Genomic DNA, 26,318 nt, shown 5'->3' with positions numbered 1-26,318 from the left:
ACAGTCAGGGAAGGAAATCAAAGGGCCACTAGAATTGCCTTGCTGACATAAATGTTCTGCGCAATGTGAGGAATGATAGTTGTTGTCGGGGTAAAGGTACGTACGTTAAAAAAAAAAAAATCTTAATTTTGAACTTTCTTAAAAAGAAGCCATCGCGACGTGATCTGATAAGGGCGAGCGATGCGGACGTATTCGCGCCCCCGCGGATGCGCGAGCAAGCTGAAAGCGCTGAGATGCCTCTCGCTGTTTCTGGGGTGTGCGTCTCCACGGAAAAGCAGATAGAAGGAATGCGGGATACGTTTTGGGAGCGAGCATGCAGGTATGAATCTGGAAAAAAAAAAACTGGAATGTTTCCATCTTGGTATGTTTATTATTATCAAAAGAAGTGAATCCCAAATGATGTCATGCTGTTTGGACCACAGTCGAAGTTGTGTGCTGGCTCACATCGTCGGGAAATAAGAACGCAGATGTTGACAGATGCTTGTGCACCTTTTGTGGGATTTACGGTCATTTTGATGACGTGCCCAAGTTTGTATGATTATTTTAATTTTTTTTTTTTTTAATTGTCGAAAGATCACCAAAGTACGGTTTTGGTGAGTCATGGGCGATCGTGGCCTTTGTGCTTCTTCTTGACTGTGAGTGGAGATGACACGGTTGAATTGCTAAACCACGTTCGCTTATGCTAATTTCGCAGCTCTGGGGAATTGGGCGAGCTTGTTCTATTAGCTCGGGGCAACGTCGGACACGCCGAAGATCTGTGGGGCGCCAGCTGCCAGATACTCAATTCTTTTAACCCGCGTCTCTCCGGCGAGGCTATTAGAGGTGAGGCTCATGCCGAGGGCGCCTCCTCGGGGCAGCGCGTCCCAACAAAATCATGTCGATGCCGTTGATCGACCACCTTCATGTATTTCTGACCTAAGGCTCTGAATTTTAGCCAATTGAAAACCAGATTCAAGTCTTCAATTTTTATAACCCCCCCCCGCAGAAAGGCACTGTAGCAACGATTGCAAATGGGATTGGAAAAAAAAAAGATTCAATCTTGGCCGGCAGGTTGCCTTGTCTGCACACGAGCATTTTTCCTCATCTTCTCAAAAGTCGTGCAGTATCGAGCAGAGCGCGCGCACGCCCACACATCACGACTGCGCGATCGATAGATCGGATCGCGTGGGGAGCTGCGGGCTAATCGCCCTCGGCGGGAGTCGACGCGCACAAATCCATCGGACACTTTGACTCCGAGTCCATCTGCGCAGTGCCGCTGTTTTCGCCTCACGTGTCGGGGAGAGCCGACAACCTCTGACTTCTTTTTGATTTCATGTGAGATGATTATGTGTGTGAACGTTTGCACATCAAGCCTCCAAAGTCGGATGCCTGGGATTGCGCCCACTCGCCCCCTTTGCACGCCACTGAAGCATCCATTTTATAAAAACAGATCATCATCATCATCATCATCATCATCACAAATGCTAGTCAAGCCTTTGTCGTATTTCTGATTCCAGTCAGGAAGGCCAAATCTTTTTGTACAACTTTTCCTCTCTCGTTACCTTTTGCCGCTAGTCTCCGAGGGCGCGAGTGAAACTCAGTTCAAGAGTTTGCTTTCGAGGGATTTCTTTCTGCCTCCCGCCCCCCCCCCTCTATCCAGAGGTTTCAGTGGGAAGTACAAAGCAACGAAAAATATGCCGGCGGAATTTAATCTGGATCAAGCGAAGCCGACAGCTTCCGTAATGGATGTGGGATTTCCCGGCGGCGCGCCGGCGCCGTCCTGCAAGCGCAATACCAAATCGAATCCCTCATCACTAATTGTTCACGGGTTAGCTTGTTGGGAGCTCAGGTGGAGGATGCGAAGAAATCATCCCGCTGTCGAGATTTATCGTTGAATGTCATGGAAATGGAGATATTTGGTCAGGTCTCCGAAAGAAAACCGCATCGGCCCGCTCGCGTGGAAAATTAGATAGATCGCGTTTTGGTCAAGCGGCATTTGTCTCGTCAAGCAAAGTTATTCTCGGTTCCAAGTTAGCAACTAATAATAATGAAATTGGGATCAAATAACTTTTTTGTACAAAACACACCGGCTGTAAATTCCGCATGATGGAACAAGATTGCCGTAAATCCTCCAAAGGTGGTGCAGGTTAAAATGTACGATTGTACCTTGGCGTCAACTGGTGTATTTGTGCAAACAATTGCGTGCTTGCCTCCGCAATCGTATGTAGGCAGGCGGACCGGACGTTTGTGGGTGAAAGCAGCCGCCGCCTTAGTTCGGAGACCTTGTCTTCGGCATTCAGCATCTGCTTGTATGCAATTTCTCCTCGTTCTCCGTCAAAGCTACAAAGCCGACTCGGCAATTTTGCGGCCTCCGACGGTCGTAGTAAAGCTGCAAAAGAGACAAGATGACATCCAGAGTCGCTTTAATTTCTTCCGTGTGTGTATAAATGCGAGGCAGTTGGAATTTGACAGCTTTGAAGGTAGTATCAGAGCCAGTAGCCCCTTTCACGCCCGCCGTAAAATGCTCCATTTTCTGCTCATTTTTCGATTTGCCCGCTCTTTACGAGTGGCGATCAGCATGCGAGGGGAGGGCCAAGTCTTTCTTTTGCACCTCTGGCGCCGGCGCCCGACTTGATTCAGTCTCACTCTGAGAGCTTTTTGCCTCGTCCTTGTGCATGCGTTGACTTCTTTTGACATGAAAGCAGACGGCAATTTCTTTATTGGATGCAAGACCAACCGTCCCTTCGACGCGTCTTTCTCGGAGAAACCCGACCCCAGAGAGTTCAAAGGCGGCGACTGAAGAAGAGCTTCCGTTATAATCCCGGAGAGTTTTTTTCAGAGAGAGTTCTCCAAACATTTGGGCGGGCGCTTGAGAAGAGAGCAAACGTCTTCGGAGGGTCTTCGGGGACCGACCGCCCCGCTCCGGGACCACCTGGGAACAGACGCCGCTGTTAATTGCCGGGATTTGGGACCGCGCGCCCTCCCTGCTCATTTTTAAAGCAAATATTACATTTTACAAGTTGGCTGGAAAAAAAAAAAGGGAAAGACTTTTGGATTTTCCAAAGTCACACCGACACCTTAGTTGGCGTCAAAGTAGGTGCTGCCGTTTTGAGTCCAAATGGGCTCAGCGGTTCACTCTTTGGTGCCCGTGTGCGGACCACGTCGTCAATGATCGGAAAAGGGATTTGTTCATTACGCGTTGAATTATTTTATGCTAATTGGATGACACACCCAATGACTAATATGGGTCATTCATTCATTTTTTTTACTTTTTAAACTCTTGCGCATCCCGTTCTGGCCCAGTGTTGTACCTTCTTCCTGGTCTCAAGCGCTCACGGTCAAATCGTCGTCTGCTGGACCGGGGAGCACCCTCGTCACGCCTTTTCCACGACTGTCGGACAAACGGCTCGTTATTCGGCCAACGTTTTCTTCATCTGCGCAAAGATCGGGGAAGACGATCAGATCGCCGCCTCAACACTTTGAGGCACGGCAAGGCCCCGTTCATCGCAGGGGATCCGTTTCAAACCCAGTTTTTGTACGTGCGCTTAAAAAAGCGGCTGCTTTGAAGGTTCGTCAGTCTATGACGCCTTGTTAGCATTAAGCTAAGTGACTTTGATTCTGCAAAACAATACAGTTGTACGGTAAACTGTGAGCGGGTCTGAAACGCACCCCTGCGAGATCAACGGGGGTTCACTCGGACGAGGCGTTGCCGACGCACCTTGCGAGGGCGGCGTCAATCGGTGCCCCGGTTGAAGCGCTCCAGCACGGTGGCGTTGGTCCTCTCGAAGAGCCACTGCTGACTGAGCAAAGACGGGTCGCACGAGTTCATGAAGACGCGGCGCTCGCCGGGGCTGCCGTCCACGCAGCTGTTGCTCACCGGGTGGTACAAGCTCTTATCCTGAGCGGTCATGTCAATCAATCAATCAATCAAGACAAACTGTATTAGTACTTGTTCCTCACTACGGCAGATCGACTCGTCGTGCACCTTTCGGTAGCGCCACAGCTGGTTCCCCTTCATGCCGTGGCAGTCGTAGAGGGTGACGAGGCTTCTGTGGGAGACGGCGTCAAGGCAAACCTTCCTGGTGTGCACCGGGTCGCCCACGCGAATGTCCTCGCGCCAACCCAGCGTTAGCACCTGCGCGTCGAAAGCCAACGTAGCAGCGGCGGCGGCGGCAAACGCGCAAGCAGGATTTGGGCGGAGATGCATCGGCGTGAGGAGCCCACCTGCCCGTGACTCCAGGCCACGTCGCCGCGGCTTTTGGCGCAGTTCTCCAAGCGCACGGGGCTGCCCGACACAAAGTGTTTGACCTCCATGCACATGTCGCTGCCCACGTTGCGGATCTGCGGACGATCCAACGCGGCAAGTCAGTCAGCGGAATGAATCCTACAATGAGGATGGTTCTCTGTCTTTGTAATACAGACAGGCAACGACAACCCTCGTATTATTTTGGGATTTTATTGAATAAATAATCAATTAAATTAATTGGGAATTTCTCCATTGCGAGACGAATAAAGGTTTTCTTATCTTATCTTATTGTATCGATTACATGAAAGAGCGGGGCCCTCGAAGACTGGAGTCGGTGACCCCCCAGCCCCTACACCAATGTCTACCAGACCCACCTGCCACACAATCTAAACTTGAAGCCCCCCGCAGAGTCGCATTTTCCCGGCGCCGCGCAAAAGAGGGAAGCGCGCTTGCATCCGCTCGTCTTGCAAACACGTTTCATCACTCTCCCGCGTTTCCGCCACCGTTCTGCTTTGCCAGTGCCGCGGGCGCACCCGCATCAAACTCCGAGAGTGGGACGTTTACCTCGCCCCAGGCGGCGGCGGGGGGCTCCACGGGCGGGTAGTGCTCGGGCAGATCCCAGGCCACCTCGCTCATGAACCACTTGAAGTTGTTGCACGCCAGGCGGCTCCGCAGCTCCTTCTGCGCCGTCATGTCGCCCGCCGACAAGTGGCGGTACTCGGGCCGCCGCCGGTACACGTACTCGGCGTACTCGTCCATCCACACCTCGGCCACGCGCTTCAGGTTCTGGGAGAGGAGGCGACAACGGGCCGGTTGTGCGGCTTCGTCCGGCGAAACGTGCGCGCGCCGCGAAGCCTTACCTTGGCTAAGCTGATCCCGCCGGGGACCTTGTAAGGGACGTACTTCCTGTAGATGTGCCCCACCCTGGAGCACGGGATGTCCTCCATGCGCCCGCCGCACATCCACAACTGCCGAGAGAGCATCCGGCTTGTTAACGGACGTTTGGCGATTTCTGAAGAGGGGTTCAGTCCTGGCTGAGAGTTTCAAATGACCGTTTCAAGCCAAGTGTTGCATTTCAGATTTGAGTTGCAAGCCTGGAAGTAGGAAGAAGGAAGTTCCAGGGAAGGATATTTGCTTTTCAAACCTGGGTTAAGGTTTTAGGTCCGGGGTCGAGTTTCAGTTTTAAGTATGTGTTTGGGTGTCAAAATAGGATTTCGTGCCGGGGTTCTGGTTTCAGCTGAAGACGGAAATTAGGGATTCAAATGAAGGAATCTAGCCTCTAGAATTTAGGTTTTTTTTTTTTTTTTTTATTTCGGCTTTCACGTCTATGCAAAGGTTTCAGTTAATAGTTTGGGTTCCAAATTCGGGTTTCAAGTCTGGTTTATTGTTTCAGGTCACGGTTTGGGTGTCAAATTCAGGTTTGGATTCAAGTTATCATTTGGATTTTGAATGAGAGTTTTCAAGCCAGGCTGCAAATGGGATTTCGGCATGAGCAGTCGCGGCGTGGCTGTGTTAACATTAGCACTGCACTGCACTGCATTGCACTGCACACGCACACACACACACACACACACACACACACGCACACACACTAGTGCATGAATAAAAGATGTAGCTGGAAGACAAACTCTGGGCTCAGAAAGCGGACTCGGTCTCTAGTCTCTGGTTGCGCTTGCGTGTATAAATAAAACATCAAGTATGTGCGATGTCCAATCACTTCCTGTGCTATTTGACTCACAATAAAAATAATAATAATAATAGCACGGCAGCTGGCAGCAGGTCGCGAACGGCCATCAATCGCCTCCAGTTGTCGGCCGCCCGCGCGCCCTCGCCTGCAACGGCGCACGCGTCCGTTTGGGTGGGGACAGAGGTGCGATGTCGGCCGCCACCAACCGATGAAAAAAATAAATAAATAAATAATAAAGTCAACAATGTTGTGAACTATTTCTCCGCCGAGAGATGACTGTATCATTGGGTTGCCATGGAGATGAGCCTCGGGGGGCCGTTACAAACATCATGAACAACTCTTCAAAAAGAATTCCAATTGAGTTTTACTGTCAAAGCAAAAATAAAACATTGAACATAACTTTGCCTTCCAAAAGTCCCCAAGCTGAAAGCTAACCCACAATAAAAAATGTCACAAGTGTGCTAATGGAACTAGCGTCAACATGGTGGTCGTTATCACCCTTTGAGCAGTGGCCATTTCAACACACATGATACAAGTACTACACTGCCCCCTGGTGGACAAGGCACACACAATTTAAGGAGTAGCACAATGTCAATGGGCAGTGAAGCATGAAAACACGACGCACAGTTCCTCAAATTCTACTTGATTATGAATTTACTGTCTGGTACAATTCAACCGAGTGAGATTTTTGATTCAAAAACATGTTTGAAAAAAATATGCTAGTGGTTTTTGAGGCAGTGGAATGGATTCATGGCATTTGTGTGCTGACTATTCGCTGATGGATGCTATTGCGAGCGGTTAGCCGGCCGAGTATTCTGCACGACTGTCCGGCCGGCTTCAAGTCGTGATGTTATCTGGGTGGTGTGAGCGTGTAAGGCTCGGCGTTCTCATCGCCGGCACGCAGGCAAAACGAAAGAGCGGTGGCGGCTGCGTGTGGAGCCAGCGACTGCGTCGCGGGGTTTGTCGGGATTAGCGCAAGAGTCTGTTAATCTTCTCACCTCAGGAGAACGTCAGCGCGAAGCCTATCGGCTGATGGGGATCTTCATAAAAATAAATAAATAAAAAAAAGGGCAAGCCAAATTGAATATTGCTGGGCTGGGCGGATTTAAGACTTACGCGGCCGCCGCTAGCCACACGTTAGCGCTTGAGCAAATTGGTGACTCATTCTTTCCTGGGCTCGGCTATCAAAGCGGGTTTGGGTTTTAACTGTGAACCGGCCGATAATCACTCCGACGTCGAGGTGGCGTCGCCTTGGATTTTACCTTGAAAGAGATCTCGTACTGCTCTCCTCCCCAGATCTCCAGCCCCGCGTCGTAGCCTCCCAGATCCCAGAACCACTTCCTGTCCACGGCGAACAGCCCGCCCGCCATCACCGGGGACCTGCGACACACAAATGCCCAAGTTACACACAAACTCACGTGCACGGCCATAAGACACGCTCACACATGACTCACGCGTGCAAGATTACCCTCATGCACATGTACATTCTAGACACACACACAGTACAACCACAAGCACAGATTACTCACACACAGACTGCTCTGGAGTGAGCATGTCGAAAAAGCCGCACTCTGGCGAAAGATCTTCAAACGGCGTTGAGCGTGCCAGTGCGATGTTTACGGGGGTAGTGACTGTCGCATTTAGATAGGAAGCCGCTTTGAAGAAGCAATTAACCCGCCGCAGCTTTTGCAAGTCGTACACCTTGTTAGCGGCGCAAGTTCTCTCGCGCGCTATTGTTTTGGCCCGCCGCTACACCCGAGACACACAAACGAGCCAAGCAGGTGCTCCCGCGACTTCACTTCAAAGTCAGGCAAACTTCCTTCGTCGCCCCAGCTCAACTTGACGCGTTTCGCCTGGACGCCTGATTTGAAACCGTACAGCGAAGTGCTTGAAAGAAGGGTTTGGATTTCAAATTAGCATTTCAGCTCAGGATGTTTGATAACCACTTTTGTCAGACTGATACGAGCGCGAGTATTCACTCTTTGAGTACTCACCGATACCAAGTACCGATACTTTTAATGCTTTGGATATGTCACATTTCATTTGTGAACAAAAGACCTTTCATTCTGACGCCCATGATGACTCGCCGTGCAGGATAGCGCCAACTGCTGCCGAGGAGGACTTACATGATGTCAGATTTAATTATTATTATTTTTTTTTTTACCTTAAGTAATCGTGTCTGGCAACCGTTAGCTTAAAACAGGGCTGGTATCAAGACTCGCCCATTCCTAATTTCATGCATATTTTAACATTTGAAACCTGGGTTTGCATTCCAAGTTGGAATAGGATTCTTCGATGAGGATTTGAAACCGCGGATTAGGTTTCAAATTCTGATTGAGAGCTTGCATGGATGCAGTTTCCGCAAACGGAAAAAGCCAAATGTCAAGCTTCGCACTTGCTGGTCTCTGTGTTGTTCATGATTGGTTATCGTGCGCATCCCCGGTAAACACAGACGGGCAGAACATCCTTCAAACCCCCACAGGCAGTTGCCATGGTTACGTGCGTTTCATCAGGTGGGCATCGGCATCATCCGGCACGTACTCCGCTCCGGCCAAAGTGGTCCCCGAGGAGGCTCATTTAAAGGCACGAGCTGGTGCCGACAATCGGCCGGCGGGGTCCCCGCGGCCCCCGCGCGCTGATGACAAAGTGACGTTTCGATTAGCCCGCTCGCGGCGCTCGTAGTAACTCGATCCCAACTTACATTTTGGATGACTGATGACAGCACAGCGTTCATGATGACGACTGTGGTCATTATTTCCATTTGCGTTCATCCTATCGGAGCAATTAGTTTCGAATCCAGACGTATCGTTTTTACATTTCCGTCTGCATATTTCTGCGTGCATTCCAATTAATTTTTTTCAAGCTGGGGTTTAGCTTTCAAGTCCGTTTTTTTTTTAAGGCTGTTTAAGGGTTTGAAATTCGTCCACTAAATGCAAAATATTAATCAAGTGAGCGGAAGATTTCTTTTTGTGCTTTCCCTGTGCGGACAAATTGTGTCAATCAGAAGTCGATGTTTTTCTCTTTTAATACCGACAGCGGCTGCACTGTGCGCCTGCTGCAATGTCGGCCACCCTCCCCCCTCGAGACTTATTTCCCGGGCGCCAATAGGACAGAAAAGGCAACGTTTTTATCAGAGTGACCTTGTCTCGTTGTCAGCCGGCGTCCGACGTTTGCGCCGGGGCAACGAAAGCTGTCACACTGTCTGCTTTTCAGCTTCAGATAATCACAAAAAAAAACCCCCGAAGTAGTGCCTCAAAAGAGCACATTTGAAAGGTTATCGTGGGCGCCGTTTTTCCGATTCAATTTCATACGAAATGCGTCACTCACTCGAAGGGCTCGCTGGGGTCGTCCTTCTGCAGGCGGGCGGGGATGGGGATGCGCTTGTAGTACATCTCCCAGTCGAAGGCCCCGCGCATGGCGTCGCCGGCCTGCGCGTCGTAGCCAAAATTGTCGTGGTCGATCACGTCGATCATCGGGCACACCACCGTCCTCCGGTTCTGGGCGATTCGGTCTGAGAAGATGACAACAGCTAAAAATATACTTGCCAGGCCAGTGAACAAGGTCAAACGAAATCCAGCAACAAGGGCTGCATCATGAATCGAATTTGAATTGTGATCGTGATTTTTGCTGCCACAATTCAATTCACCTGATTTTTTGCCGATTAAAATAAATAAATAAATAATGGAATCTGCTGCACATGCAGTGAAGAATTAAAGTACAGCAAAAACTGGAAATGAGGAGCTAAGGATAAACATTTTCCCCCATATGGTGAATAATTCGGATCACAATATTGATCAAAATAATCGTGATGATCATTTTGGCCATAATCGCGCAGCCCTTAGTTGAACATGAACACGCACGCACACACACAACGTTGTGGGATGACCCCGTGCTCAGAATCGACTGCAACATGGGGTCTGTGCTGCTGTTTTGGTTCGCAACAGAGCGGAAACGGGCCCTGCAATCAACCGGGCCTTCCGTTCCTCACCGAGTAGCGGCGGCAGCCAGTTGACGTTGGCCTCGCAGTGCGAGTCCAGGAAGGTGATGACCTGGGCCTTGGCGGCGCTGGCGCCCAGCAGCCGGGTCCGGATCAGACCCTCCCTCTTCTTGGTCCTCAGGATGCGCACTTTGGGCAGGCGCTCCATGTACTCCTCCAACGCTGCCTTCAAGTGCTCTGGGGGTAAAGGAAAGAAAGGACGGAGGTCATTTTGACCGTTTTCGGTCATTCCATGCCATGCGTGGACAAACTTGATGAATCGGTTCTTAGTAGAGTGTGATCTCAAATCAGATTCAAATGTAGAAAAAAAAATGGAGGCCAGGTGGGACGCCACAGCACGAGCTCACCCTGCATACCGCCATCCTTAAGGTTAACTTTTTTCGTTCAGTTTCTCTTCTACATTAAAAAAAAAACAAAAACAAGCAACAGCTGCCTTTAGGTCGGACTTTGGACAGCAGTCTTCCATTACCGCCATCCTTAAGGTTAACTTTTTTCATTCAGTTTCTCTTCTACATTTAAAAAAACAAAACAAAAACAAGCAACAACTGCCTTCGGGTTGGACTTTGGACAGCAGTCTTCCACGCTATAAAAAGTGACATTGCCATGAAGGACAGGAGGGCTTGGCAGGGTCAAAGCTGTAAGGGGGGGAAAAAAAGCCCTATAAATCAAAGCAGGAAAAAAAAAGAGCATTAAAGCCTGAGTGGCAAATTAATTCTCTCATGAGACGAGACTTTAGAAAGGGTGGAAGGGGGGGGGGCGCGCCAAGATCAGCACGTTTAATTGTGATTGGTTCATTTTCCCTTGGAAATAAATTGGAATACGGCTCGGTGTTTACCCAACACAAGGAGACGATTAATCACGCTAATGAGCGCGCGGGAAAACGGCGGCAAACACATTAGTCTCTATTAGAAAGCCGGTCGGCGGACGCGGCAGGTCACCGAGCATCTCGAATGGCAGAGGAAGGAGAAAGGCGGCCGCTCGCAAGGTAGACGAGTCGATTTGGGGGAATCAAGTAGAAGCGGCGAAGTGTAATATCGCCTGGTTGACGCAAAGCCCATCAGGCTGCGATAACCAAAACAGCAGCACCTCCAGAGGCTCCTAAGCAGTCTTTTAGGCATGCAGGCTAAATACAAGCACACTTGAAAGGAATATGTATTCACTCGTCATGGATTTGTGTGTCGTCTTGCATTCCGTTGTGTCTTTCGAGAATAAAAAGCGTGCTCGATTGGGTTGCGGTCAGGTGATTGACTTGAGCGGGCACGTTCATTGCTTGCACCCCATTCGGAAGCAATCGATACTTTTGTCAATGTGGCACCGCCAAGAGGAAGCACTCGAGGGCCGAGCGTGCCGCCACTTTATGTCTCCTTAATCGTCGCCATTAAAGGATATCGACACATCGGAGGCGAGCGGGCACGGAGTGAACAAAAAAAAAAGAAATATATTTTTGACTTGCTCGGAGTTGCTCCCTTGAATTTCCTGATACAACGCATCCGTGTGTTAACAAGTGCCTGTAAGGGGTGTGGCCTAGTGAGTGACATCACGGGGTTGGCGCTTCACTATGTAATTAACTCGATGCCGATCCGTGCTCCTTGCGAGAGCTTTCATTTTGTATTTGTGTCTTTTGGCTTTTTGTCCCGATCAAAAGACTCAACGACAACTCCGGGATGTGAACTTGATCTGCAGACCGATTTCGAGCCATCGGATTATTCGCGGAGGCACCGAGGATAAGAATGACTGCTGGAACTTAACGCTGACGATGGCGTGGAGGGCTGCGCGGCGGGTGTTGCTTACCGCGCACGTAAACTAGCTCGCCCCTCCACAAAGACATTCCGATCGATCGGCGCTCGCTGACATCGGCTCGGCGTCTCTCTCGAAGCGCTGTCGCTCAATTATCTGCTTTTGTCACGTCGCGTCGCATGCCGACCTCCCGCCTTTGCCGTCACACTGTGCCGAGCGCCCTTACTGCATTATCTAAGCCACACACACGCGCACATGATGTTCTGGCACAGGCTGATGAATAAACATGCGCGTTGTTGGCAGTGGTGTAAAAAAAAACCTGGGGTTTTTTTTCTTTTTTTTTTTTTTTTTTTTTTTTTGCTGCCGCTGTTTCGCCCGCCCTTCCGCCGCTAAATGATCATTTCCGATCACCGCAGCTGGTGTGGCTGAGGGCCGGTTTGAGTGGCTCTTGACAGCAGCCTCCTCGGCCTCGAAGCCCCCCCAACCCCGCCCACGCCCACACCCACACCCACACCCACACACACACACACACACTCACTCCTAATGAAACCGTCTTGGAGGTGGAAATCAGTTCATCAAATGCTGATTGGGTCATTTATAGCGCTTGAGGAACAGCGTGCTTTCTATACCGACCGGGTCAGTACCTCGATGAAATGATCATCGTAATTAGCGGTTTCCACTGTCAGTTGAAAGGTTTCAATTGCCTGCAAACAGCAGTTGCGCCACGATGAAGAAAAAGCAAGAAGGAAAGACGGGCGAGCGCAAATGCAAGGAAAGCGGTCAGATATTGAGACAAAGTAAGTGCGGTCGATGAAGTCGCACAGACGTGGAGCCATGAGAGCTTCGACGTCTTTTCTCGTGGTTTCCGGGTTAACTTTTGGACACGTTTCGTGCGTCGTTCATCACCGCCCGTAGCCAAGTGCGTATTTATTCAGCTGTGGCGCGCTGCACAGATGAGCTCGCCCATGATGGAGGCGTGCCACGGGCAGATTGATGGCCCAGTCGCTTCCCCTCGCGATGTTCCGCGTCCGCCGTCTCGCTTTCATCCCCGACCTTACAAAATAAGCGGCGCCGGCCGCACCGGGGCGCAGCTTTGACAAATTGAACGTCGCACGCTCGTCCTCGTGTCAAAAGGGTCGATGTCGACGCGAACTACTCGGTCGCTTTCGCCGCGCTCGGCACGGGAGGCGGATGACACTAATTGAGGCTGAGATGTGTTCGTCAGACGCCTGGCAGGCGCCAAAGCGCACGTTCTCGAATACCTCTCGACTTTTTTAAGACATGCAAAAAATGTTTTGTGCAGATTGCAGCTACTATTCTGCAGTTAATCTGAACAGCAACATGTTTTAGATACTGGGTTGAATTATTTGGATATATATTGGAGATATTTTTGGGTGTGTGTTTTCCACCATATGACAGACACCCTTAAGGAATTTCTGGACGAAGTGAAATTCCCCAAATTCCCCAGCTCAACCTCCTGCAAATTTACTGGAAAACCACACCAGAGTCGGTCAAGTCTCACTGCTGGTCTCATTTTTTCTCACTTGTTGGCCGTGGGGATTCAAGGTAAAACTAAAATGAAAAAAAAAAAAAAAAATGGTTCCAAGTAAAGCGCCTGACTGAGTGATAAGGTGAGAGCAAATGTGACTGTACCTACTTGACGACTTAATTAAACGGCAACTGTGCCCGGTTCGCGGAGAGGTCACCATGGCAACAGGCTAGATGTGGACCCACGCCACTGTCTGTGAAGTGGAACAGGCGCGGCAATTTCTATCTTTTGTCTGAGAGTTTTGCAGAGCGAACCACTCGGCGGCCGGTGGCTGATTTTTCTGATTTCCTTTCATATAAGCCGACGTTGGAGTATGTTGTGAATCAAGGCGGAATCTCAGGGGGAAAGTCGGGCCACCGGAAAGCGAGCAACACGGCTTGTCCTCCATGGAGGCGTGCCACGGGCAGATTGATGGCCCAGTCGCTTCCCCTCGCGATGTTCCGCGTCCGCCGTCTCGCTTTCATCCCCGACCTTACAAAATAAGCGGCGCCGGCCGCACCGGGGCGCAGCTTTGACAAATTGAACGTCGCACGCTCGTCCTCGTGTCAAAAGGGTCGATGTCGACGCGAACTACTCGGTCGCTTTCGCCGCGCTCGGCACGGGAGGCGGATGACACTAATTGAGGCTGAGATGTGTTCGTCAGACGCCTGGCAGGCGCCAAAGCGCACGTTCTCGAATACCTCTCGACTTTTTTAAGACATGCAAAAAATGTTTTGTGCAGATTGCAGCTACTATTCTGCAGTTAATCTGAACAGCAACATGTTTTAGATACTGGGTTGAATTATTTGGATATATATTGGAGATATTTTTGGGTGTGTGTTTTCCACCATATGACAGACACCCTTAAGGAATTTCTGGACGAAGTGAAATTCCCCAAATTCCCCAGCTCAACCTCCTGCAAATTTACTGGAAAACCACACCAGAGTCGGTCAAGTCTCACTGCTGGTCTCATTTTTTCTCACTTGTTGGCCGTGGGGATTCAAGGTAAAACTAAAATGAAAAAAAAAAAAAAAATGGTTCCAAGTAAAGCGCCTGACTGAGTGATAAGGTGAGAGCAAATGTGACTGTACCTACTTGACGACTTAATTAAACGGCAACTGTGCCCGGTTCGCGGAGAGGTCACCATGGCAACAGGCTAGATGTGGACCCACGCCACTGTCTGTGAAGTGGAACAGGCGCGGCAATTTCTATCTTTTGTCTGAGAGTTTTGCAGAGCGAACCACTCGGCGGCCGGTGGCTGATTTTTCTGATTTCCTTTCATATAAGCCGACGTTGGAGTATGTTGTGAATCAAGGCGGAATCTCAGGGGGAAAGTCGGGCCACCGGAAAGCGAGCAACACGGCTTGTCCTCCTCCACCTCCTCGCGCATTCTCTCCTATTAGTTGTGTTTGCCGTGTCGTGTGGCGCACCGCAGATTCCTCCTCCGCGATGAAACACTTTTTTCTCCTCCATAATGCACCGCCAGCCTATTTATGCGGGAAGCCTTTGACGAGAAAGGAACATTGATTTGTGTGGCATTCCGCACAGGAACACTTCAGCCTTATACCGCCTTCCTCCTCCATTCCGACCCCCCCAACCACCGACATTCCTCAGGCAGTCTCTCATCCGCAGAGAAGCATCGATTGAAGCTCGCGTTCCGCTTGGGTATCTGAGGCTTAATTACAGTTGGAATGAAATCTAATCAAAGGCCAGCGGCCCTGAGAGGGAATATCACAGTCGACAGCCCGCAGGGGTTCAAGTCGCAACAATGTAGTTCGCTAGTGCTGTGGCGTCCCACCTGGCCTCCATTTTTTTTTTTTTTTTTTTTTTTTTTTTAACTGTCAAGAATGAAACGCAAGTATCTTGATTTTTTTCCCCCTCCCAAAAAAAACCCCACAACAAAAACTAGTCAACTTTGTGTCTTTGATCAAAACAAAACAAAAAAAAAATCTAAATCGGAGCATCACATTGGACGGCGACAAAAGGTAAATCAGATTTGACAGTTGCGTTTTTTTTTTTTTTTTAAAACAGTACACGACAAAAGTAATTGTATTTGTTTCAATTAAAAAATATATTTTTTGGTTTGGTTAAAAAGAAAAAAAGTCTCATTTGCAGACACATGCTTTTCATTGGAGAAGCATGACATGTAATTGGCTCATGGAAAAAAGAAAAAGAATGCACGCTTGTTACTGGACAGCAATGATTTTTTTTTTACCAAAATATACACACACACACACACACACCCCTACGGTGTCAGAGGATGTACGTCCAAATTTTGATTAAATTTTATTTTTTTTTTTGCAACAAACTAAAACAACACGGCCAGTGAAAACCAGGCATGTCTCGATGATGCTCAAAACTATTTTTTGGTGTATGTTTTGTTTGGAAAGACTTTTTTGTAAACCACGGACGAGTGTGCCCAATCCATTTTTTCATAAAGCGCCAAAAATACTTGGAAATACATGCTTTTCACCGATATGTAAATACCACTTGCTTAATGACGTGAGAACGAGCCAAGGCGCTTATGAGGCGTTGCTCACATGAGCTTTAGCCTAACGGGGTCTTGTAATGGCATGTTTGCTTTACCTAAATCTAGCACGTCAATTTAGGCATGGAGGACTTGTGACAGCACTCAAGTTGTAGGACTCCAAATGATAATAGCACCAAAAGTATTTGGTGTGAGATTGCAGCCCCTGCCCCAATATTTCAGCAAAGCGCGTATCTAACCCCGCTAGCCTGTCGTCGTCGCCTCCGCTGTACAGTTGCATGCTTCGCTCTTTCTCGGAGCGGCAGGAGGGTTTCATTTCAGCCTCTGATTTGCGTCGAGTGAGTCTGAGGTGGCGGAACATCTCATTACCACGGCGACGGGAGGTAAATACATCCATCAGTGAGGGATCGTGACGGACATCGTTAATCGATGGGGAGGAAGGGGCGGGGGGTGGTGTACCAAGATCAGCGTACCTTTGTCGCTGAAGTCGTCCACCAGGATGACCTCGGCGATGAGCTGCGGAGGCGAGCGGTTGAGGACGCTGTGGACGGTCCTCAGCAGCGACGACCAGCCCTCGTTGTGGAACGGGATGATGATGCTGGTGTTGGGCAGCTTCTCGGCGTACAGCTTCCGCTTGCAGCTATGCACAGGCAGATGTCAGCTTAATTGCAATTGATTATTGGCGGATTTGTAGTTTAGTTGGGTTGAATGCTGAAGGGCCCGTCTCCTCGCACATTTCTCAACCGATTCAGACCGTCAAGGGCTGTTCAAAAATTCAGGACACTAATTGCCATAACGAAATTCTCGGAACCGTTTGACACATTTGACCGCCTCCCTCCCCACTTCTTGACCGTTTCAAAGCATTCCAACTTCAAGGCTCACGGCGCTTCAATTAATTACGCGGCATTTCAGTTCAGCTTTTTCGGCATTCACACAAATGTCGACATCAACTGCATTATCGAGTCTGTGGCGCAGCGCACAGGCGAATACAGACGCACGGAGCCGTAAGGCGGTCTTAAACATAAGTGCCGCGTCTGAAATTTTCTCGGCATCTGGCAAAAATGCAACCGTTGCGAAAAATTGCGCGTTATTTAGAGCTTTCAAATTTTGAGCTTGATAATGTGTCAGTCGCGCGGGGGGCGTCAGCGGCGCGCCGATCAAACAGACGCCGCACGAAGAAAGTCGAAGGGAAGTCGGAGGGGAGTCGTCGGGCGTGTCTGCGTCGTGGTTGTAATGTATGCAGAGTTCCGACAGAGTCAGATGAGAGTCGTTCCAGGTCAAGGTAGGCCGGCGTTTTGTAAGCGGCGGTATCATCGCGCGGCGGCCCTTCGAGAGAAGATGGCGGCGAGGAGGAATTGGAATCTGTTTTTCAGGAAAAGGTTAAGCGTCCAGGGATGGGCTTTTGAGATTGAGAGCATGTCGGAATGTTTACGAATTGATTTACAAGGATCCAGTGGGGAAACAGTAGCTTTGCCCCGGCATTCGCGACGGCGCGAAAGGGGCTAGCAGCATCGAATTCAGCGGGGGAAAGGGAGAGCCAAATGAGTGAATGAGTTAACAATAACTTTCGGCTTTAAGACAGATGACATCAACAGATACCTCACGTGTACGAGGGAGCGTCGAGGTTCAGCACGCATCTCGTCACAGATGCTGCTCCGACAGACGCCAATGAAGGGCGCGCGCTTTGAAGTGCTTAATAGCCGCCGCCACTTTACAAAGCACCGTGAAGCTCAGGTGACGCGTTCGGCTCGCCAACATTTCCCGACGGATGACAAGGCGCAGAGAGTCGCATAACAGAAGCGACCTCGTTGATCCGTCTTGTCGGACACTCGAAAGCTGTCTCATCAACGCGGCCGCTCCATCTCGAAATACGCCTACACAGAAATGAGGTCTTCCCGACATTTAATTCTTCAAGGACTGAAAGTTCAGCGGCGGTGGGGTTGGTTGACAAGACAAAAAAAGATCTATCCTTGAGCTCATCCCTTTGAAAAGATATGTGAATAGAAATAAGTAAGATTTCCCTCAGTAGATTCCTCCGGTCGAAAATCGTGTCCCGTGGCGACTCGCATACATACGGACTCCTCCAAAAGTATCGGCACTGCAAGGTCGCAAGGTCAATTCATTTGTTTGTGTTGTCGACTGACGACAAAGCCTTCAAACAAGTGCAAGTTGAACACACAAGACAGCGGCAACGCACTGTTGCTGCTCTGAACCGATGTTGCCTCTTCTCTCAGCTTCCGAATGCTGAGCTTTTCTCCCACACGGGAGGGTCTCTCCGGTCTGGACGGGAATATTCCCGCGAGGTTAGCGACACGACTTACTTTGGGTGGCGGATGTCCGGAAGGGAGCGGTTGAGCGAGATGCGGTCGCTGACGTAGATGTTGAAGCCGTTCTCCCTGTAGGCCAGGTCCACCCGGTCGGCCTCGGATACGGGAAAAGGTTTTCCCTGTTCGCCGTTTCCTAAAGGGAGAACACATCAAAGGATCGCATGATCTGCGGTTGAATTCACAGTAAGAAGGAAGAAGGGCGCAGGTACAATGATTGTTAATCGTTCCTTTCGAGCGGCGCGTCCGAATAAAGGCGCTCCGGTTTGCCTCTCGTCAACTCGCTCAAAAGGCGGCGGGGGTGTTCGCGGCGAGGTTGAGCCAGTCAGAAGACTTCATCAAATTACACGGAGACGCCGTGTTCCATTAAGCGGGCGCGATCTGTCGGTTTTACCGCTGATAGGCCAAGCGAGCGAGATCAACTCCTCTAATTGACGTTTTGTCCCGCGCCGCATGGACGGATCGCGTTTACCTCCGACTGATACGATGCCTGAGAAATACAAAAACATGAAAGCGCCGTACATCCGCTTCCGATTGGGGCTCGTTTAGGCAAATTCCTTCAGCGCGACTTGATCAAAGTACACGCATTGCATTTCGTGCTACAAACCAAAATGGCTGAATTCCGAAGCTGCGTCCGGGAGACTTTTTTGTGAGCTCTCTATTACAATAGACATCTCCGCCGAGTTCTTTGTCAGGCTGGAAAACGGCTGCATGAGGCTCATTACTTCAACCCTTCAAATAGGTGCTAATGAGGTTTTCTTTTTTTTTTTTTTGGAAGATCATAAATAAAAGCCTCCACCCCCGTGGCCACTATTTTCTCCAACAATTGCTCAGCATCAGTGTTTATCCATCATCTCGGTCCCTGTGGTGACGTTGGGTTTCTCATTTACAACAACTGCAGGAGCTCGACTGCGCTCCCACTCGCTTGGCGGCCAAATACTTTTCATCTCATTAACAAATCAGCCGTCGGTTTAATTTGGCATGAAGAAGGGGAAAGTGGCTTTCGCGGGTAAGACGAGAAGCAGCATCGGTGCCGATGGTCTCGACCGTTGGTTTGAATCGACTCGGATGGGTGAACGACACACACGATGCATTTTCTCAATAATTTCGTTTTTTTTTTTTTTTGGTTGTCTTGAGCAATGGAGAGAATAGCTACCCATACATCCACAACATCAGCATGAAAACAGGAGCTCAGAACATTCAGAGAGCACATTTTTGCCTCCCCCCGACACACACACACACACTCACCAACTCGAGCGGCGTCCCTTCGCATGGCATCGTAGTCGTGCCAGTCGGTCCGTCGCACGCCGTCTTGCCCAATTTGGGCGACCTTCCTCATCTGGTTCAGCCCCTGCGGAGGGAAAGACACATCGCCGATGTGGTCGGTTACCCGATTTGTTTGCTGGGGGCTAGCGTGATAATCAAGGTAATGTTTTTAAATGGTTTTACTTTGCCTTGGCTTTGACTTGACTTTAGGCTTTAATGTGTAGGTTGATTTTAGTTTGTTTTTTTTTTACTGCCCCCGGTGGCCAAGGGGAGCACACCATAAGGAGCAGCACAATGTCAATGTCATGCACAAACTGTCTAATAATTTTCATTTGATGTAATTATTATGCTCATACCGTATGCATTAATAAAACGCAATAATGCTATTTTTCCTCGTTAAAAAATTTTTGGGGTGTTTTTTGTGGAGCTCGAACCCATTTTTTGAGTTTTCTTTCATATCGATGGGGGAGGCTGATTTGAGAGATTGATTGGTTTGGGAGTCGAGTGTGGTCACAGAATGAATAAAACCCAGGACTTTTTCAATTTCAGCACATGAAATGTTTGACATTTTTCTTGTAACATTCCGCCTTTAATCTCAACTCCCTTCTCGTGACATTTTCGCAATTGTCATCACATCAGATTACGACTTTCACGGTACCGCGTTTGGATTTTTTTTTGCAATTTTCCGATACTTTGCAATACTGTGGTGATTTTGTGCCGATGTTCCGTTCCAGTTTGATGCTCATGACGGCAACGTAACAACATGGCTCAATTTGCCGGCTCTCGCATCACAGCCTTCCCGTGACTCTCGCGTCCGGCTCGCAAGCGCCTCTGGTGAGCAGCCTCCTTTCGCATGCGTTGCTGCCAACAAAAGCCATTTTGTTGAGGACGTTCCAAATCCCACAGAAAGAGCGATAAGACCACCGCATCCCGTTCATTCTCTCAACACCCCGCCGGGGTCGATACTTCCCTCTTTCAGCTTCCTCCCCGCCACCCACTGAGAGATAGCAGTCGCTTGTTGGTTCCACCCCTCCTACTCGCATTCTCAGCGCTTCCTCGTCTGCTGCTAAGTCCGCATTGAACCCCCCCAACCCCCTTCCCACTCCTCAAGAGATGCAATTACCTCGCCACCTCTGCTCGCTTTTGGTCAGCCACTTCTCGCACCAGCGAGTCAATCAGGACCAAAAACTTATTTGGGTGTCTTTCAAGGGCCATTCAATGCACTGAATCAAACCACAAATGCACATAAAACGGCTGCTGAGGTTACAGCTGTGGTGATGTGATATTTTTTATTTTTTTTTTAGAAAAAGTATTTTACTGATTGAACTGATGAATTGGATAAAATTTGCTTTTTGCATGTTTATTAAACGCAATAAAGTGCATGTGGGATACAGGTCTCGTTTTGGTTCACTTCCTCACGTTCAATTGCAGAATTGTTGTTTGATTCATCGTTGCAGCCTTACAGTGTAAACTCAAAATGGAAACGCCCCAAAAATGGACAAATTCAGGATGAAAATTTGGGCGGCGAAAATGTGCCGCAAAACATGTGCAAAAACTTCAAACCATGCAAAAGGCAACAGTATCAGTTGTTAATACTGAAATTAATAACGACAAAAGTCCAAATGTAAAGACACCAAACGTTCTAAAAACAACATTGGGGGGGATAATTTGCCTAAAAAAATCTGACAAAAACATCACATTTCCAATAGACAATGTGCCACAAAGAAAAATAGTGCTGATGTTGACGGGTAATACTAACGCATGCAGTGGAAACTCAAAATTTGAACACCTCTAATGGTCATACATTTTTCGCAAATTGACCAAATTTTTCTGCAAAAAAAATTCTCAACAAGACAGTATTGATTATTACTACTGACATTGTAGAACAGTAGTACCACAAAATTTGGGTGAGAAAGAATAGCCTCTGAAGTCACACAAAAACTTCGACCCACAAAAATATTTATCTTAATGTTGATCTGCTTGGCTACACCTCACGGTGATAAACGGAGGACTCCCATCGCGACGCGCCACCATTCACGTTTTGTTCGGCTCGACGATTTGTAAACAACGCCACCACAGACAAATTAAGAACAAAACGCCCGTCTCCGCTTTGTGTTTGGCTGATCCCAATGGGCTGGTACGACTTCAGTGGAGTAGCTAGCAAAAAAAAAAAAAAAATCAATACACTAATCCCATTCAGCCTTTTCACACATAAGTCTTGTTAGAGCCGTTTGTAGCGCACATTTGCTTCCCCTTGTTGGTTTGCGTCTGCTTCGCTCGGAGATGACACGGCGAGCGCGGGAAAGCAGCCGAGCGAGATCAGAGCGGATTAAATGCGACGAGACGAGGCCTGATATGCCAGATGAAATAGAATGCAGAGGAACTACATTCATAAGATGTGTTGCCCCCAGGGAAGAGGGTATTGGGGGGGGGGGCTTACAACCCCCCTCTAGCAGTCTTCCATCTGAATTTGGATTTCTTTTTTTGGTGTTTTGTGTTTAACATCTTAGCGGCAGAACAGGAGAAGCACCGAGGGAGCGTTGATGTCGGCCAAGACCTAGCCAAATCCACGCCCATTGCTTCCAAAGATTGTTAACGCCACCATGGTACCCTCAAATTGCAGCACTCCCAGATTTTTACAATTCGGAAAGTGGACATTTGAAAAAGGTACCTCAAAAGTTGCATCAAGCAACTTTGAACCCCCTCTAAAAGAACATCATTCTGTGGAATGACTGTCGATGCTCTTATCGTGATTTTTTTTTTTTTTGGGGTATGTCATGCCGTTGCATCATTGCTGTTACGTTTATATAGTTGCGTCATGTTGTTAGGTGACGTTGTCGCATCACGTTGTTGCAACACATTGTTACGCTACGTCATTACGTTACAGTGGTTCTTTACGTTGGTACGTTCCGTTTGCCCGTTACATTGCTGTTACGTTATTACATCACGTTGTTAGGTTACGCTGCGTTACGGTATGCTACTATGCTGCACTGTTTTGCTGTTACGTAGCATCGCTACATTGCATTGTTCCATGATGCTGTTATGTTACGTTGTTACATTGCGCTTTTTCATGATGTTCTGTTGACGCAATTATATCACGCTAGTTACGTGAAGTTGTGTTAAGTTGCGACAGAGTACTGCTACGTTACACCGGCGTGTCATGCTGTTACATTATACCGTTACGTCCCTTTGTGCTGTCATGTTATCCTCCAGCATTATTACGCCGTGTTCCATTGTATGTTTTTACATTGCGGTGACCCATTATGTGGTTACATTGCACAGTTACATCGTTACGTTGCCTTGCCTCTGGTTCAAAGTGTTTCATTTCCATGTGTTGGTGCATTTTCACTGGTGCTATGCTAGGCTGTTGCTATGTGGTGACGTTACGATACGTTGCCTTGGGAGCATAAATAGTCCAATCCAGTCCAACATGTAAACGGAGTGTTTCATTTTTTTCTGTACAAAGCCCATCCAACTATTGTCTGCCATTAGTTGACAAAAGAGACGTTTCTGTGGAGTTAAAAAAAATTAAAAATGTAACCGCCGGATCTAAATTAAAGTCGTGAATGCCATTGTGCAAAAATAATTAAAAAGCCCAGATTTCAGTTAACTTTGGGAATCCCTGCGAGTCCCTAAGAAAGAAAAAAAAAATGAAGCTCATTTACGAATAGCTGCCAATTGATAAATGGATCAATTCTGCTGTGATGGCATATCACGCAATTAGCTATTAAGGCTGTTAAAAATCACCGGGGACCAGAGAAGCAAGCTATAGCGGGAGAAGATGATGAAAAAAGTTAATGAAATTGGTTCCACATGTGTCGACTTTCAATAAAAATGAGATGTGTGCCGTTTAAAAGGTTATTAGGGAGAAGGTCACGCGCAACTCTCAGTTGGAAGGACGTTAATAAACTGCACTTTTTGGGTGGCATTTCCATTTTCATTGTTTGTCATTAAACACAGACAGGACTCAATAACTCAGCTGTTAAATAGCAGTCAGTAAATGACGACAGGAATGATTGCTTTTGTGTTAAAAAATAAGTACATCAAAAATAACCTGCTGACTCTAATATTTTGTCTCTGGCCTCTCGCGACGGGGAATCATTTCAAAATATTAGGAGCAGCAAATTGCAATCCAAGACCACTGCAAACTGCCAACACAACATGCAGCCATCTATTGTTTCCTCATCATTTTACCCAAAGACAGCTGGGATAAGCTCGACTTATCAAAAATGGACAGAAATGATTTACTATTCCACTTCTCTCACCAGATGTCGGCCAGGATTGATTTGAATTCACAAATGATGTGTGTGTGTGTGTGTGTGTGTGGCTAACCACGCTTGCAAACTGAAGGCAATGTTTGACACTGCAGCCCAGTTTAATATTTGCATATTGGTACATTCCAGAATTGGAGGAACGTTTCTGTCCACCTAATAGACAACCATTTTTTTCCCTCAAGTCTGGTGGAAAATGGATGCATGGGGCCCACTTCTCGAGCCTCAAGTTAGCCAGTTATAGGGCTCAAGTCATCAAAAATGGATGTCAAAGATTTTACATCACACTTCTCTTGACAGAAGTCAGCCAGGATAGGCTCGACATGCGAGCCTTTATGAGTCCAAGTGGTATAGAAAATGGATCGACAACATGTCTCTTGCCAAATCACTTTCGGTCCTGTCATGGGAAATGGGTTGCACTGGAAAGTATTAGATACCCCGTTTCTCTCACCAAATGCCAGTCGGGACGGACGGAAATTGTTTGTCCCACTTAGATACATGATGGATGGCAGGATAACAGCCCATTGTACACTCCACTTCTCTTGCCAAAATGACACTATGCTCAGCTCCAGGTATCCAAAATGCCAAGTAAATTAGGAAATCAATAACATCAAAAAAGGTGGAAGTTTTCTCCAAGGTCCTCGCATTGGCTCACGTTATGGGGTACCTAATATTTCGACCAGTGGGTGAAGGTGTTACCGAACTTGAGCCCGAGTTGAGCTTCCAAATCGCCCGAGCCTGGTTCAGAACCATGGAGAGCCCCTCCGGCTCAGCACACCAACCACACAAAGCGTCACCCGGCGGTGAGAAAGTAGAATACCCCCGCCACGAACCGCCTCCGCCGACTCACCTGCGTCTGCTGGCCGCCGCCGGGTCCGTCCGCCGCGTTGGCCGCCGGTCTGTCGAACACCCGGTCCCGGTACAAGGACCACAGGCCGACGTTGGGGAGGAAGAGGAGAGCCGCAATGAGCAGCCCCGCGAACTGCAGCAGCCTCTTCTCCTTCCGCCTCATCGCTCCGGGAGAAGAACAACAAGCCGAAGGAACGCAGCGGCAGCGGCCGTGCGGAAGTGAACAAACCCCGGCTGTCTGGCTGGCTACTGTTCTCCCCCTCGCGCTCCTCCTTCTCCTCCGCAGCCAACTTTCACACTGCGAGCCAGACGCCGACGCGCAGCGATTTCAAAGTAATGTGCATTCGGAAGCAAACGTCACTTCTGATAGCGCTTTTCACAATAACAGCACATATTACAGAATTATTTTAAAACGAACAGTTCTCTGTTACCTTTCTAAGAACTACATCCGGTGCCCAGTACGACATCTATGGTTACTTTTCGCTTGTCGCCTGTATATGACGTCACACTGTGCGCCGTTTTCTTTTGTGGTGATCGTATAATTACTGAACGTCACGTATGTTATATTATATATTATATTGACCACGATCATGTAAAAAATGTATTTTCCCCCCAAAGTTAAGGTTTGGATGACTAAAATGACCTTCGGGTTACAGCGCTACAGCGCCACCTGTTGCTGTGGCATGACAGCATACATTTCTTTTTTTTTTTTTTAAACACCATTCTTTTGGGTTAAAAAAATATATATATTGATGCTGCATTAAATTAAAGTAGGCTGAGCACAAGTATGATGTGTACAACGAGGAATTCATACAAGCCAAAGACAGTCAATCAATCAATCAATCAGTCATTCTGGCATGAAGTCAATAATGGTTTCCTCTTTTTTTTTTTTCATTATTTCCTTCCCAAGCCTGCAGTCATAAATCCCAGAGCCCCGTTCACGGACTCATCCATAATTCATGCCGATGGAGACACTGAACCGATTGAATTGTCACAACCGGGCGGGCCGGCGATAAAGCTTTTCTCCCCGCTGGCCGTCCAGAGGTCCGGATTAGCCGGAGTGAGGTGTTGGCCGGCGTGCGTGTTGCGCGTGAGCGGTTGATTGCCTCGGATTTGGAAGGGCCCTCGATTATGAATGTAGATAAGTAAGCGTGTCAGAGGGGGCAAATGGCCTGCCGCTTGAGACAATGATGGATCATTGCAGGGCGTTTACTGGGGTCGAGAGGTCAAGTTTTCAGCTTTGCCATACAATGTGTAGGGCACAACCCCAATTATTTAACTTCTAATGAATGCATCAATCTGAGTGTTTACATTCTTCAACTTTAGATGATATTCAGTATTTTCTCCGAGGCGTGTGATTAGGGGGAAGGCATTTATTAATGGGCGGCTGGAAGTGACTTGACAGTAGCAGGCGTCTGAGAGCCTCCACTTCTCTTCAAGCGACGTATGTTGCGGTAAAGACGTCAGATAGCATCTACTGTGTTTGAGGTGCGGCATTAGTTACTCAAGTAGATGCACTGGTAATAAATGGGGGTGTGGCGTTTATAAGAGCACTAGACCCTATTTAAGCGGCGCCTGATTAGTCCTTAATTGTTCAGCAACTTTACAGATGCCACCTCCACTCTTCACTGCGGTGAAGATGTCCAGAGTGACACACGGTGGAAAAGGAAAAGTGTTTACTTGAGATGATGTGCTGATTTATTTCTGCAAACAATGTACCCAGTGATAAATTGGAGCTAGTAGTGCGGAGGTCACTGTTTGAGCAGCATCTAATGAGCCTTTGATTGCCACCGATGCTCTCCAGACACTGTGTGTGGCGGCGAGGATATCCAGGGCGACACGCGGTGGAAAAAGGGAAGCGTTTATTTGAGGAGGGTGTTGATTTATTCCAGTGGATGTATTTTAGGATTAATTGGAGAGCCTGCTAATTAGAGCATTTCAGAAAG

At 48.4% G+C, this 26,318-nt stretch overlaps 1 protein-coding gene across 1 annotated transcript; it reads right to left on the bottom strand.

Annotated features, from left to right (window-relative positions):
* Nucleotides 1-2,385: 2,385 nt before the first annotated feature.
* On the bottom strand, nucleotides 2,386-24,535 carry galnt10 (UDP-N-acetyl-alpha-D-galactosamine:polypeptide N-acetylgalactosaminyltransferase 10 (GalNAc-T10)). The gene is made up of 14 exons (XM_019858107.1): nucleotides 24,374-24,535; nucleotides 19,235-19,337; nucleotides 17,984-18,122; nucleotides 16,136-16,302; nucleotides 9,901-10,086; nucleotides 9,240-9,423; nucleotides 7,175-7,292; nucleotides 5,086-5,193; nucleotides 4,790-5,011; nucleotides 4,204-4,320; nucleotides 3,965-4,114; nucleotides 3,698-3,877; nucleotides 3,291-3,413; nucleotides 2,386-2,911 (listed from the first exon to the last, which is right to left on the bottom strand). Exons 1-12 carry the CDS (start codon nucleotides 24,533-24,535, stop codon nucleotides 3,713-3,715), a joined length of 1,821 nt encoding a protein of 606 aa, XP_019713666.1. The 3' UTR covers nucleotides 2,386-2,911; nucleotides 3,291-3,413; nucleotides 3,698-3,712.
* Between the last annotated feature and the right edge of the window lie 1,783 nt (nucleotides 24,536-26,318).

This window comes from Hippocampus comes, unplaced genomic scaffold, assembly GCF_001891065.2.
Source record: "Hippocampus comes isolate QL1 unplaced genomic scaffold, H_comes_QL1_v1.1 scaffold265, whole genome shotgun sequence".
NCBI classification, from domain to species: domain Eukaryota; kingdom Metazoa; phylum Chordata; class Actinopteri; order Syngnathiformes; family Syngnathidae; genus Hippocampus; species Hippocampus comes.
Note: the sequence above shows the minus strand (reverse complement) of the source record. Positions and strands in the feature narration are given on the sequence as shown.